The 15,227-nt window shown below is 42.0% G+C and overlaps 1 protein-coding gene across 2 annotated transcripts in view; it reads left to right on the top strand.

The window, feature by feature from the left end:
- The window catches only part of WARS2 (tryptophanyl tRNA synthetase 2, mitochondrial), a 46,029-nt gene that overhangs the window by 25,617 nt on the left and 5,185 nt on the right, over positions 1-15,227 (top strand). For both annotated transcript variants that reach the window (XM_075904789.2, XM_075904793.2), the window contains 3 exons: positions 10,053-10,133; positions 13,603-13,688; positions 15,076-15,194. In XM_075904789.2, the coding sequence (XP_075760904.2) occupies positions 10,053-10,133; positions 13,603-13,688; positions 15,076-15,194 (286 nt within the window). The remainder of the gene's footprint in view (positions 1-10,052; positions 10,134-13,602; positions 13,689-15,075; positions 15,195-15,227) is intronic.

Consider the following 15,227-nt stretch of genomic DNA (forward strand, 5'->3'; position numbering starts at 1 on the left):
AAGCCCTAGCTGGGATGATTTAGTTGGGATTGATCCTGCTTTGGTAGGGGGCTGGATTCGATGACCGCCTGATGTCTCTTCCAACCCTAGGATTCTATGATTCTATACCCTTTGGATTCCTCCCCACCGCTACAATTCACACCTAACCTCATTTTCACAAGCATTTACCTTGCTGCTAGTGGATGACCTATCTGATCTCAGCCACAGATCTTCATGGAGGTGGCTGCCAAATTTTTATAAGAAGGTTTTTACATTTATCCCTAGCTAAACAAGTGATTTTCCTGGGATGTCTTTGCCCTTTCTTGATAAGCCAGGACAGAATCTATCACTGACTCTTGGACTGTGGATTTCTTACCAGTTGTGACAGACTATGACCTTTGGCCTAATCTCAAAGACTCTGTGCAAATGAGAGTCTTCCTCTGGGTGGCTTTGGATCCCACCAGGAAATGCACTCAGGGAATCTGCATTAGCTCAGGGAAGACTGCCAAGGAATCTCCTTCCTACATTTTTGTGCTGCGCTGTCTAACCCTTTCCATCATTTTTTTTTTCTGTTCATCCAGCAATTTTATCACAATCTTTAGCATCTAGTGTTCTACGTAAAATGTTAAGATGGCTTCATTAGTCTTTGGGGAACAAGAAAAGTTAGTGCCAAGGAAGTTTACTTTCCTAATCCCTCTTTTACTGATCAAATCTGTAGTACAGGTTTCCAATCTGTGATCACTGAGCACTTGCTCAGAAAGGTGACTGATTGTGTGGTGCTGCCTAGTCCTTATTTCCAGCTGCTAAACAGCATTAAAGAAGCTACAATACATATCAATACTTGTTCCAATATTTTTTGGTTCTGCAGAACACCTCTTCCCATAAACACGATCTCTGTATTAAAATGTTGTCCACGCTATGAAAAAGTTTGAAAATTATAGTTCTATAAGATGTGAGATCAGCTGTTCGTTCTAAAGCCCACCTTATTGCTATGTAGAGTTGGTGGAACTTGCAATTTTATATGAAAATTTTCATCAGTTTAAATGTTGATTGAACAAATTTTTGAGCATTTTAATGAAAATTTCTATCTGTTTTTCAACCAGTCTAGTGTAATCATGAGCATGGAAATGTGTTCAATCTTATTTTATTGTCTTATAAAATTGGGGTTCTTTCACAGTATCGACATTTGAGGTCCAGATAATCAGAAAAACAAAACAGTTCACAATTATTTGGAGGGAACAAGCACCTCAGACTGAGCTGGGTCTGCATTTCATCTTCAGTTCCGCAAGAACAATGATCACCTCTTAAGTGAATCATGAGTACCAATTGCCTGGAACACATGGCCATTGTCCTTTTTCACATTAAAATGCAGAATTCCCAATTAACCTATTATATTTTATTGAGATGCCACAATTAATCTTTTACACGCTAGTAAGATAGAATCAAAGAATACTAGAACTGGAAGACACCTGGAAGGTCATCAAATCCTGTACCATGCACTCATGGCAGGACCAAGAACCATCTAGAATCTAGATGATTCCTTACTGATGTTTATCTAACCTGCTCTTAAATATATCCAATGATGGAGATTCCACAACCTCCTTAGGCAATTTATTCCAGTGCTTGACCACCCTCACAGGAAGTATTTCTTAATGTCCAACCTAAACCTTCTTTGCTTTAATTTAAGCCCGTTGCTTCTTGTCCTTTGATCAGGCATTAAGAAGAATATTTTTTTCTCCCTCTTGTTTAGTACTCCCTTTTACGTACTTGAAAGCTGTTATCAAGTTCCCTCTCTGTCTTCTCTTTTCCAGACTAAACAAAACCCAGTTTTTCCAGTCTTCCCTCATAGCTCATGTTTTCCAGACCTTTAATCTTTTTGTTGCTCTTCTCTGAACCTTCTCCAATTTCTCCACATCTTTCTTGACGTGGTGCCCAGAACTGGACACAATACTCCAGTTGAAGCCTAATCAGCTTAGAGTAGAGGAGAAGAATTACTTCTTCTGTCTTGTTCACAACACACCTGTTAATGCATCCCAGAATCATGTTTGCTTTTTTTTGCAGCAATGTCATACTATTAACTCATATTTAGCTTGTGGTCCACTACGACCCCTAGATCCCTTTCTGCAGTATTCCTTCCTAGACAGTCTCTTCCCATTCTGTATATGTGAAACTGATTGTTCCTTCCGAAGTGGAGCACTTTGTATTTGTCCTTATTAAACTTCACCCAGTTTTCCTCAGACCATTTCTCCAGTTTGTCCAGGTCATTTTGAATTATAATCCTATTCTCCAAAGCACTTGCAACCCCTCTCAGTTTGGTATCATCCGTAAACTTTATAAGCATACTCTCTATGCCATTATCTAAATCGCTGATGAAGATATTAAACAGAACCCGTACCAAAACTGATTCCTGCAGAACCCCACTTGTTATGCCCTTCCAGTGTGATTGTGAACCATTGATAACTACTTTCTGAGAGAGGTTATCCAACCAGTTATGGACCTAATAGTAGCTGCATCTAGGTTGTATTTCCCTAGTTTATCAGATGCTTTACTAAAATCTAGTTATACCACATATACCGCTTCCCCATTACCCACATAGCTTGTTATCCTACCAAAGAAAGTGTATAAGGTTGGTTTTACATGATTTGTTCTTTACAAATCCATGCTGACTGTTACTTATCATCTTGTTATCTTCCAGATGTTTGCAGATGGATTCCATAATTATTTGCCCCATCTTTCCTGGCACAGAAGTTAAGCTGTCTGGTCTGTAGTTTTCCTGGGTTGTCCTTAGATGGGCACTATATTTGCCCTTTTCCAGTCTTCTGGAATCTCTCCCATCTTCCATGACTTTTCAAAGATAATAACTAATGACTCAGATGCCTCCTCTATCAGTTCCTTGAGTATTCTAGGATGCATTTCATCAGGCCCTAGCAACTTAGACATTTAACTTTTCTGAGCAATATCATGGGCTAGGTAAATAATGAAATGGGGAACAAATTCTCCTAATGTTCTATCAAGTCCCGCTGATGGACCATTTTATGCAGGGGCGGACAATAAGCGGGCCCACAGGCTAGACACTGTTGCCCAAGTTTAGGGAACAGTGAACCATGGCCAACAGGATCTGCAAGAGGCTGTACCCCCATTGTTTCAGTGATCAGCCCCTCCCCCTCCCCACCACCACCACACTTTTCATGACCTATGGTTACTACATGTGCCTGTCACAAAATTTGATATACTTCATCCATTGTACAATAACAGCTCTGTGCATGAAACCAGACAATCACTATGCCCTTGAATGAGTTCTCACAGGAAAATGATGAGACAAAAACTACATATCACCTCTGGGAACATGGAGCCATGGGGGTGCCTATCCTCTTGACCAGATTAACTGGAACAGTGAGACAAGTTTTAAATGATATGGAGGAAGAGGATGCTATTGTGTATAAGAAATGAGAAAATTTATAAAAAGTTTAAAATGTCCCTGAGCCCTATCAGTTGAAGTATAGACATCTTAAAATGTTTGGTAGTATTGTTCATGTTAAATGTGTACACACTATGTGAATTTTATGAGAAAGTGGATAATTGGGGTAAGGGCTGGAGGTGAACATGAAAAATTGTTTAATCTGATGGCTCAGAAACAATTGTTTTGGGTATTACAGATGAGGTAAAGGCAATCATTTTTTCTATTGACTATAGAAAAAAAATTATAGAAAAAAATATAAAAAACCAAGGACTATAGAAATTCCTGATGAATATGTTAAATCAAGGACCTATGGGGGCTGTAAATCCCCAGGGAAGTGAGATTTCTTGTCACCCCGACTATGAGAGAGGAGGGGATTGGAAATAAACCTAACCTCAATGCTGATAAATAATCCCTGGAGAGCCTACGTTTTAGAAGCCCCTGTCCTAAGGGAAGGCTGATAGGCTGCCATCACTGTGGGGCTCCTGGCCATATAAAATCAGTTTGCCCTGTGGAAGAAAACAGCCCAAAACATGGTCCACAGCCCACACTGTGATGCCTCTACAATGGTACTAGAGGCAGCACCAAAGAAGGTTTCGGACCCAGTAAACTATGTAAGGACTGAATCTCGGGAAGGCGGTGAAGAGTTTATTAAGGATGCTAAGGTAAATAGTATAGATCATAAAGGTTGGAGGGACACATCCACCCAAATCACCTTGGTCAAGGAAAGTTTGGTGAGGGAGAAAGACAAACACTCTTGTAAGAGTTTAAATGTATTAGCTTTGGCTGAATGCTCTGTAGTGCTGAGTTCCACCTCGAGTGGGGGTGTTTTTAGGGTGACATTATTATAGTAAGCATTAGAAATCTGCTTTCTGCTGATATTTTAATACATAATAACATTTTAGCCATGTCTGAGCAGGTTAATGTTATAACTCTCAGCCGAAAAGAGTATGGCTTTAATACACCTGCTTTGTCTGTGGACAGCAGGCTGGGAGGGAGGCGAGGTAGGAAAATGACATCAATCCTTTGCCAGACTCTGCTAGAAACTTAAGTGAGACTCTAAAGAAGTTTAGGTATAACAGGTGGATCCTTCCGACGATTAGGAGAAGGTTGCGACTCAGAATAACATGCTGGGTGGGGAAGAACAGAGTAGAATTTTTTTCTAGAAGGAGTTATGTTGTATCAAGAGGCTTCCATTGGAAAAAAGAAATATGCTATTGAGGTTTGCAAGCAGGTGCCTGATAAATACAGGAGAGAATTTCTGCAGTTAGGCCGTTATTGCCCTTTTACTAGATATTTAGGAGTGAAAGGAACCTCTGGCAACATTAAACAGAATTTCAATTGTCCTCACGTACCTGAGACAGTAGCAAATTATTGTACAAGTTGTGACTTGTGTCAGAAGCATAATAAATTAAAAGGACTTTGCAAGGCACTTTTCCAGCCATTGCCCATTATCACAGTGTTTGCCCAAGTGTCTTTGGATATTGTGTGCCTTTCTCCAAACATCCAGGATTGGAAAGAAATATATTCTTGTTTCAGTTGAGTCTGCTACTAGGCACCCTGAAGTCACAGCTCTTTATAATATAGAAGCTGAGACATGGCCACTCCCCAGTCAGCAATTTAACAGAATACATTTTCCCAGAGATATCTTGTCAGACCACAATGAAAATTTTTTAAGTTATGGAAATTGTGTGAAATGGGACACATGAAGACTGCTCCCATCATCCAGAAACTAATGGTCTGATGGAAATAGTTAATGGGGCCTTTGAAAGCCATGCTGAAGATGTATGCTATCAGGCAAGAGAATGACTGGGACGTGTTACTCTCTTATTTGTTATCCACAAGTGGAATTGTACCGCAAAAATCTACTGGCTTTGCCCCCTTTGATCTCCTTTATGGAATACATGTGAGGGGATGATTTGAGGCTCTTGGGAGGGTAGTACAAAGGAGACACTACAGTCTGCAGAGGAGTATGTCATTCATTTTAAAGAGAATTTAAAGGCTATGATGGATTTAGTGCAGCAAAACCTTGAAAGGAGTCAGGTGACTCAAAAAACTTGGTATGGCAGGCATGCTGAAGAGAGAGCTTTCGACGCAAGAGATTTGGGGTTGGTGTTTAATCCAGGGAGGAGGAACAAAATGCAGGATTATTGAGAAGTACTTTTTCAATGGAGAGAGTGAATGAGGTCACTTACGATGTAAGGAACCCCCGTATCAGGGGAACTGTGCAAACAGTAGCTGTTTCTAGAATGAAAGCTTGCCATGAAAGAGAGAAAGGAGTGAATGTGATTTGTTGTGCTAGCGAGGGAACATTTAGCACCCAAAAGCAGGAAATGTTGGCCCCTTTGCAACCCCACAAGTGATAGGCATTGTTTAACTGACAAAACCATACATTCCACTGAAACTACAGGGGCGGAGATCAGAGAAGTGCAGTCGTCAGCTGGTAGAAGAGAGCTAGAGTGTGGGAGAGACATCGTATAGAAGAATCTATAGAACGGGGGGTGGACCTTTTTTGGGTTGGGGGCCACTGACCCACAGAAAAATCAATCTGGGTCCGCACACAAGTGAGGAGCAAAAAAACCCTCACTGACGTGGCTCCCAACTGAGGAGGAGAAAGACACTCCCCACATTCCCTTCTCACACAAGAGGCTTGGGGTCCCAGGCTAGTATATTTTGTGTGCTCCAACTCTGCAGGGAGGTGCTGGGGGGGGCTGGAGTTCCAGCATGGGCTCCCCAGAGCTGCGGGGGGGGGAGCTCTGAGCTTCAGGGACTGGATCCAAGCAAGACGGGCCACATGCAGCCCCCGGGCCTTAGATTTGGGTCTCAATTTTTTAGTGTTTTTAGTGTATTAATAAGAAGGTGAAATTGGCCCTCTATGGTACTGTGACTTTATTTGAGCAGCATGGGAATTGCAGATGATCACAGGATCCTAAGGTAGAGAGAGAGAAGTAGACAATTGAAAAGCCATTTGTCTGTATGGAGGGGTAAACTGGGCAGCAAATGAGAAAGAAGGGAAACATGTTGGAGTTCCATGGAACTGCTTGGATCTGTGACATGTAACCATGTTTGCCGTAAATGTCGCTGACATTTTTAAAAGTCTGAATACTGATTAATCATAGCCCAAACGTGAGCCCCACAGGGGAAAGTTCCAAGAGTCTGCAGTGGAAATAACTTCTATCCATGATCAACAGAAAGGATGCTCGTGCTTCAGTGCTGATTTGATGCAAAAAGGATTGAAGGTGAAGGGACCTGGAACCTCTGCATCGCTGTTACGTGTGGGGAAATGACAGTCCCTCCCACCCTCTGAGCGGTGTTAAGTTTTTTTTGGCTTGTGAAAGCTTTGGAAAGATGTAGGAATGGGAGAAGAGAAACTGGAAGACTTGAACTCAAACACACAAACATGCAGAAGAGGCCAACAGCAGAAACATGATAAATTTAGCAAAGGCATGAACTTAGTGGCCCAATAGTGGGATTTATCACATGGATGTAGTTACTGTTTTAGCAAAAACTACTAAATATGAGAGAGCTAGTTTCCAAAGGGAAACTTAAGACCGATATTCTGTAAAATATCTTGGGCCAAACTGCAAGAAATGTTTTCTTATACTTATATCCTTTCGGACACAAAAGCAGCTGGAGCTGACAGTCATTAGATTAGATAGCTGCTAGTCTAAGTTACTAATAGTGATGTTCTTATTAGGTTGAGTTGACATCTCCTAAATTATGGTTTTATTCATTGCTGAATAAATCCTTGAGTGCTACTTTGGGAGTTGGAAGATTTTATTTGCTTTGCTCCATGGATGGACTTTTTCTGGTTTTTCTTCATCTCCATCCAGCATGCACATCTACTGACTGCTCTTTTATGCAGTTGCTTGAGCTCAAGTTACATTGTCTTATTAAAATAGTCTGTGGAAAGCTTAGAGAAAATTTTACTCTCTGATTTTTCTTTTTCCTATTATATTTAGTAATTTGCAGGAATACCCATTGAATCTCCATTCTGTTCCCATAATTTCTGATCATTTTACATCACCTTGGACATCTGTAATCTCTTATGAATTTTGCTATGAGCAGAGCTGATAGTTGCATCGCTAGTTAACGTTGCTGAACAATTTCTCTTCTAAGACCCTGTTTTCAGTTGCTTGAAACTTTGCACAACTTTAATCACTGAAGTTGAAATTTTTCATTTCATGTGCCTGATTTTTATTTTTAATTTTGGCATCGATCATTCGTCAAAATGCAATTGGGGAAAAATAAGTTGTTTTACAAATGTTAAATTTTGCAACCATTTAGTTGAGATGAACTAGTTATTTAATGCAAATTTGGGGTATGTCTGAGGTAGAGAGGGAATATTGTCACGTAGAGTGAGAGAAGTGCCTTTTTGCTATCTCCATAAAAATCCCTGTGTATCTGGCCAAGTTACAAGTCTCTGAAAATCACTATTTATACATGCTAAAAGAGTTTTGTTTAGTTTGGCATTTAAACTACCTGAAGATTGTCTGCACTCAGCATGTTCCAGCTCACTGCTGCAGAGGCTTAGCACAACTTCCCTTGTGGTTGTACATCTTGGCTCCTAGGCTTCACTGTGGTACCAGGTGCTGAAACTGAGCGCAGGGAGATTGTCTTGCCTGTGATTGGGCCTTCCATCCCTGCTGATGCTGAGGCAGTGTAGAGAAGGACGCAGCCTGATTGCATTCACAGACGTGACAGAGGTAGACTGTGGGGATAGAATCACTGAAGCACAGTCCTCTCCACAACCTGGACTAGAATTTAGGATTCCAGAGTCCCAATGTTTCATCTGTTGTCCAGCAAATAGCTGTGAAACCAACTGTTCCCTACATTAGTTAACAGACTGCAGCTGCTATCACTCTGATATATAAAATGGCTCCTAGTCTAGCAGAAAAGGGCAACATAACAAGAACCAATAGCTGAAAACTCAAGCCAGTGAAATTCAAATTAGAAATTAAGCATTGTTTTTAATTGTGACAGTGATTAGTCACTGGAACAAACTACTAAAGGAAGTGATGAATTCTGTATCTCTTGCTATCTTCAAATCAAGACTGGATGCCTTTATGAAAGGTAACTTGTATTATTTGGCTAAGTAGTGAAGTCTGTTGGCCTGTGATATACAGGAGGGTCAGATAGATGGTGTCATTGCCCCTTATGACCTTAAACTCTGTGAATGAGTTTGCATGGTAGAGATCTGTGATGTGAATCTGAGGGTATGTCTAAATCTGAGGGTATGTCTAAACTTCAAGCGGGAGTATGATGCCCAAGGCAACATATTTCTACTAGCTCTGATTAGAGATGTTAGATAGCGGTGTGATGGCGTATCAGGGTTCTCCCCGATCCTGCACCCCCGTAGCAGCCAGAACAGACTCCACCAGCCAGTAGAATAGAGAGGGTTTATTGCTTCTCCAGGATACAGCACAACACAGACATGATGTGATTACAGAAGTCAGGGCCAGGGTGCCTCACACCCTTGGGTTAGGGGATCCATTGCCCCCTCAGCACTCAGCTTAGTCTGTTCCCTTCATGTTTCCCAGCCAGCAACTGCCTCGCTCCCAGACCCTTCCCCCCAGCCAGGTAGCCGTCTATTCCTCCCTTTTTTTTTTTGTCTCTCCCTCTGGGAAGAGACTTATTGTCTGCTCAAGCTGGGACTAGGTGTCTGGGCCAATACACATGTGAGTGAGGCAGTGGGAATTACACATCACAGTGCAGGGAAACCCCAGGTTACAGAGCAGACCGCACTCCCGCTACGGCACAAGTGGGTAATAGAATAGTTGACTTAACTGCATGAATTCTTAGCAGTTCGTCGACTATTCTATAGTCACTGGTGGCAGGGCCAGCAGCCACTGCAATCCGGCCCCACTCCCGAGGAGCCCCCTGCCACCTCTGATTCAGAGACAGCAGCGCATGGTGCCAGGTGGGAGCTGGTCAACAAGGGGAGCCAGTTAAAAATTCTCACTCCCCTCGCAGACTGGCTGCCTGCCGCCCTGCACTGCTGCCTTTGATACAGAGGCAGCAGCGGGGGAACAGGGGCAGGTGGCACACCAGAGCCAGTGCTAGGGAGAACTGGCTTTTAAGCTGGCTCCCACACACCCTGCTTCTGCTGGCCCCCCAATCTCTCCCGGACTGTCCCGATGCCCCAGGCAAGCCCACAAAATGCAGGCTACTTAAAAGGTCCCCATTTTATAGATAAGACAACTGAAGCACAAAGAAGTGTTTGACTGTCACAGCAAATTGAGTAGAAGCCAGGTGATCTCACAGTCCTGTACTGTAACGCCAAGCCCACTGAATGAACATGAAAAATAAAAATCTGTTTCATTCCCACCATTTTCTTTCTTGGTCAGTGAGGGCAGGCTAGCCAGGCAGCATGGGGAAGCCTGTATTGCCACTGCAGGAATTGTACTTGTACTCTGGCTCAGTATAGATCTTCAGTTACCAGGGCCGTCTGTTCCTTCTCACCAGCACCAAAATCTCTGAAAAAATGTTAGCCAAAAACAAACTAATCTTGCCAGTCTCTGGTTTGATAGCTTTTACTGGCTGTACATTATCTAGAAATGATGTGTGAAGATGAAAATACATTAAATCAATTCTGATTTTTCATGGCTTTTTTTAGGTGCCTGAACATGCAGAACTCAGTTGGATTCTTGGGTGCTTAACCAGTATGCCACGTCTACAATGCTTTCCCCAGTGGAAGGTAAGGTTTATACGATCATCATATTAAGCTGAAAAGAGATTTCAGGGAATTTAATAAGAACAGTATTGTCCTTCATGTAAAACTTTCTGTTGCCTGTGGATTATAAACACAGGGCCAGTCATTCTTACTAAAAGGTGATGGAGTCACTTCAGGAAGAGGAAAGAAAACAACTCTGTACAATGCTATTACTATCGGAGACATAACTGTATATTGTGAGTCAGTGAAGCTGTTGCTGTGGGGAGGTTACAAAGCAGCATACCTGTATAAGCAGAGAATACAGAAGCACTTACAGGAGGCTTTCAGTTATAGACTAGAATTTTTAATCATTTATCAAAATGCTTAAAGTTCTTATTTCAAGCCTAGTAAAATGATGAGGTGCAGTAACTATAACACAACATTAAGGCTAAAATATCAAGCAGTCACAGTAAGGAAATTCCATAAATAAGTCTCCTGCAATGTAAGTTGACCATTCTGTGTTGTTGTATGGTATGGGATGTATTAAGGTTTACATTTTAAAAGCGATACAGAAATAAACATTACTAAAGATGACTGTGGCTAAATTGATGTTCTTTCCTCTTTCCATTCATGACAAATGTGCTTAATTTCTTAGTATTGACCAATAATGTTTTTTTCATTTAATGTTCTTGGGTTTTATTTATTAAGAAGAGAAACCAGAAGTGGCAGTCGTGCATAAACCTTACACTGACAAGGGGCGCAAGGGAGGTTCTGTGCCAAGGTAGCCCCAACTCTCTTGCCCTTCCAACCATGCATGGTAGAGTAGGAGGTTCTCAGAGGAAGAAGCTGCAGTCAGCAAGGAAGAAGTCCTGAGAAAGGAGCAGCTGGAGAATCTCCTGAAGCAGCAGAAGGAAATCTCCCGAGCTCTGGGAAGAATCCAAGCCTGGCAGGGAGAGAGTGATTGGGCCACCTACCTAGAAGGACTCCAGTAAAGCTGCAAGGCATCCCTGAAGTAACGTGGTGCCTATGATCTTTTTGGTGTTTTTGCTGATCCCTGGAGGGTTGGCTTTTTTTCTCTGTTGACTCTGAGCTTTTGCTTTCTTCACCCTAAAGAAAGAAAGAAGTCTGCAAGGGCTAAGAAGCTGTGGTCTGAACTGGGGCAGCCCTATGAAGATGGCAAGGGACCCCAAACCAGCTAGAGAAGTGCCCCAGAAAGAATTTCTTACAAGTGGTGGAGAATGTGGGCACATGGTCAGCTCTGCTGAAAGGGGGGGGGCGCGAATGAGGGAAAGAAGAAAAGACGTTTGAAGTTGAGAAAATCCTGACAGAAACAACCTTGTAGAGAATCTGGAATGGCTGTTAAAAAGGGGTCACAGAAAATCAGCAATGCCAGAGCACCCTGCAACAGCAGCAGCCGCTTTAACAGCTGATAAGGGAATTAGCCATATGACAATAAGAACAACAGAACCTGGTGCAATAGATGCTGTCAGTTCTCCAACCCATTGCCATCTAGGGCTGTGGTCGCCACTAACCTTGGGGCCTCTAAACTCAACACCCACTTCTGTGAAGATGGCCAAGATGGGTACCACCAATGATCCCAAGGCATTTCTCTTTACTTTTGAGTGGGTGGCATCTGCCGTGGTGTGGTCCTCAGAGCACTGGGCCATCCTATTGGTGCTATCTGTCAGAACTGGCTCAAGCTGCTTGCTATGAACGTGATTTGTCAGCAGCCCAGGACTATTGGAGGGTCAAGGAGACCTTACTTGAGTGTTTAGATATCACCAACTCTCTGGGAAAAGTCCATTTAGTTCTAGAGACAAGCCTGGCATGGGGTCAGCATTTGGGCTACGTTGCTGGAAGGAATCCAGTAAAGCTGCTCTGCTCTCTAGGCACCTTACTTCTCCTCTCTAGAAGTAAGGTGGTATCATTGATCTTTTCTCTTTTTGTTGGCCCTGGAGGGAGTTTCTCCTCTGTTCAGCTTGAGCTTTTGCTTTTTCCCATCCATAAACAAAATAAGAAGGCCCTCAAGGGTGGGGTGGAGCATGAACCCAAAAGCTAAGAGGTTGGGCCTCACCTGGGCCAACCTTGTGGTGGCATTGGGTCATGGCAAGTGGCCCTAATCCAACCCAAAAGACTATCTTACAAAAGGAGTCAGGAGAGAGACAAGCAATGAGAAGGGGAAAAAAAAATCCAGAGTAATTTGGTTTACTGAATTCACAACCGGAGCAGACTAAATACCTCCAGATGTTTGTGGATGTTTTTTCTCCCCTTCATAGTTTTTTTTCTTAATTAAATAAACCCATTCAAATGTAAATGCAATAGTGTTAATACAAAACTTAGATTAAAGCCAAGTTTTTGAAATATAAGTTTCTCAAGTTAGACTTGTAAAGCCAGATTTAGGAATCTAAATATAAGTGGTTGGATTTTAAAAACCCACAAATAGATGCTGCAGGTGCTTGGCATCAGGTCCCCTGTATTTAAAAGCCTGGAAACGGAGGTAGGAAAGTGTGATCTGCATGACAGAGAGAGGAAAGGAGGTAAAGGAAAATCTGAAGAAGTCTGGACAGAATTTAAGGATTTTTAAATGTAGCTACGGTTAAAATAAAAAGCAGGAAACTAGATACTTGAAAAACTTAAACCTCTACAGACCAGCTGGTCCAGATGATATGCATTTAGGGTGTTAAAGTAATTAGGTATTGAACTTATGAACCTCTGAAAACTATTTACAGAAAAATGGGTTAATCTGGAGGGCACCAGGGCTTTGGATAAAAGCAAGTGCTATGTACCAGTTTTCCAACAAACAAACAAAGGGTATGTCGACACTAGCCCCCTAGTTCGAACTAGGGAGGCTAATGTAGGCATTCGAAGTTGCAAATAAAGCCTGGGATTTAAATATCCCGGGCTTTATTTGCATCTTCCCGTCTGGGCGCCATTTTTAAAACCCCTTAGTCCGAACTAACTGCCCGTGGCTACACGCGGCAGTCAAACGTTAACTCGAACTAAAGACTTAGTTCGAGTTAATGTTTGACTGCCATGTGTAGCCGCGGGCAGTTAGTTCGGACTAGGGGGATTTAAAAATGGCGCCCAGACGGGAAGATGCAAATAAAGCCTGGGATATTTAAATCCCAGGCTTTATTTGCAACTTCGAATGCCTACATTAGCCTCCCTAGTTCGAACTAGGGGGCTAGTGTAGACATACCCAAACAAAAAAGGAGTGAGTTTGGCAGATACCATCTCACAACATCTAATATCTCTCCCTAGTAAAATAACAACAAATATTAGGAGAAAAGATCTAGAAAATAACTGGTCCATGAGCAGCATGTGGCCCTGGGCATTGAGACAGCATGAATTCTGTTGGGTATGCTTCTTTGCTAGAATGACAGAGTCAGTGAATGAAGCAGACACGATAACTGAAACTTAAAAAAAAAATCAAAATAAAATTTTGGTTTTCAGAATCAGACTTTGACATCATTCACCAAAGGATGATTTCTCTATATCTTTCTTTTGCATACAGGTAAAGAATGCCAGCCAGAATTATGAAGGAACTGTTGGTCTGTTCACTTACCCTGTGCTTCAAGCTGCCGATATTCTGCTGTACAAGTAAGAGACAGAGTGTGAGCCCACAGGCAATGTCTATTCAGGTGCTAGAAAATGAAAGCTTTTGGGTCAACGTGTTAAATTACTAAGGGGTATGAATAGCTGAGAGGATTGGGAGTGGATGACACCCTTTCATCTTTCAGTCACTGGTTAAAATCTTGCCCAGGTCAATAGTTATTAAATGTCAGGCAACTGGAAAGCCATTGGCTGGTATTGGCAAAGGAAAGTTAATCACTTCAGAAAAATTTAGTGTATGTCACTTAAATCACCAATAAAACTAACACTAACTGATCCATTTAGCAGCTGTGTTGAATTGACTGACTGTGCCACAGAGACTAAACTAGTTATGGATCCTCAAGGTCAGAGCTGAGTAATGTTGTTACTTCCCATGATGGACCTGCTATGAAGCTAGAAAAAGTTAGTGTCTAGTTGGACATTTTACATCTCTATTAAAATTCGCCTACATTTATTTTCACGTTTTGGTGTAGATGCTGCACAAAGTGGAAACTAAATCCCAAGTGTTGTCCACATTAGAAATTTGAGACCCGTTACAGAAGCATAGTTCATACTAGTCAGTTATCTTCAATGTTAGATTAGCAAAACTCCCCACTAAGACATGAGGGCTAATGCTTGGCACCAACAAAACGTCAGGTAGCCATATGGTCTCCTGTTTGAAGAAGTCCTTCTGCAAATTGGGAAACTGTAAAGTTGCATTTTTTTTGTTCACACTGGAACTCTTTCTTCCAGCTTCAGAAGTGTATTGTACTGAGGAAATGTAGGCAATACCCTTATTTCAGCTATTCATTCTTTTTCTTCCCTCACACATCTCTTGCAAACCTGATCCCTCTTCTTCCTCCCCTCCTACCCAGTGCTAGCAGCCTGACTTCATGCTTATTCCCACTTCTCTCCAGCTTCCCCATGGTTCCTACCTACATTGACGTTTTCCCCACCCAGGGCTGACTCACCAGTCCTTTATTGATTCCTAGGCTGATCAGACTGAGATAAAAAAAGCCGGTAATGCATGAAAAGGTTGCATCTCTAAATGAAGCATAGTTAAGTCCAGTAATATGTAAAATCTTAATGAATCTCCGAGAGAGAGTACACATTGTATGAGTTGTGTGGGTTCATCAACTCCTACAAGGACAGATAGATGATACAGAAAGGCATAGATGGTTTGGGAATATAGAGTAGGCAAGAATAACGAGACTACTGCCTGGAAAAATACATCTTGAGTAAAATAATCCAACGCATAGAGTCAGTGGGAAGGTGTGATAGAACATTTGGCTCGGTCCGACCCTTAGTCATGGAAGGAACTGTGACAGTCTCAGGTAATGTTTCAATAGAACCAGAGAAGTTTGCTGAGTTTCCTGTATCTGTTTTTTATTAAAAGGTCAACACATGTTCCTGTTGGAGAAGATCAAGTCCAGCACCTGGAACTGACTCGAGATATAGCACAACACTTTAACAAGAAATATGGAAACTTCTTTCCTGTCCCCAAAGCTATTTTAAGTGAGTAGGGAGATGTGGTTGAATAGTGTGTTA

This window comes from Pelodiscus sinensis, chromosome 1, assembly GCF_052426305.1.
Source record: "Pelodiscus sinensis isolate ZL-2025 chromosome 1, ASM5242630v1, whole genome shotgun sequence".
Classification (NCBI taxonomy): domain Eukaryota; kingdom Metazoa; phylum Chordata; order Testudines; family Trionychidae; genus Pelodiscus; species Pelodiscus sinensis.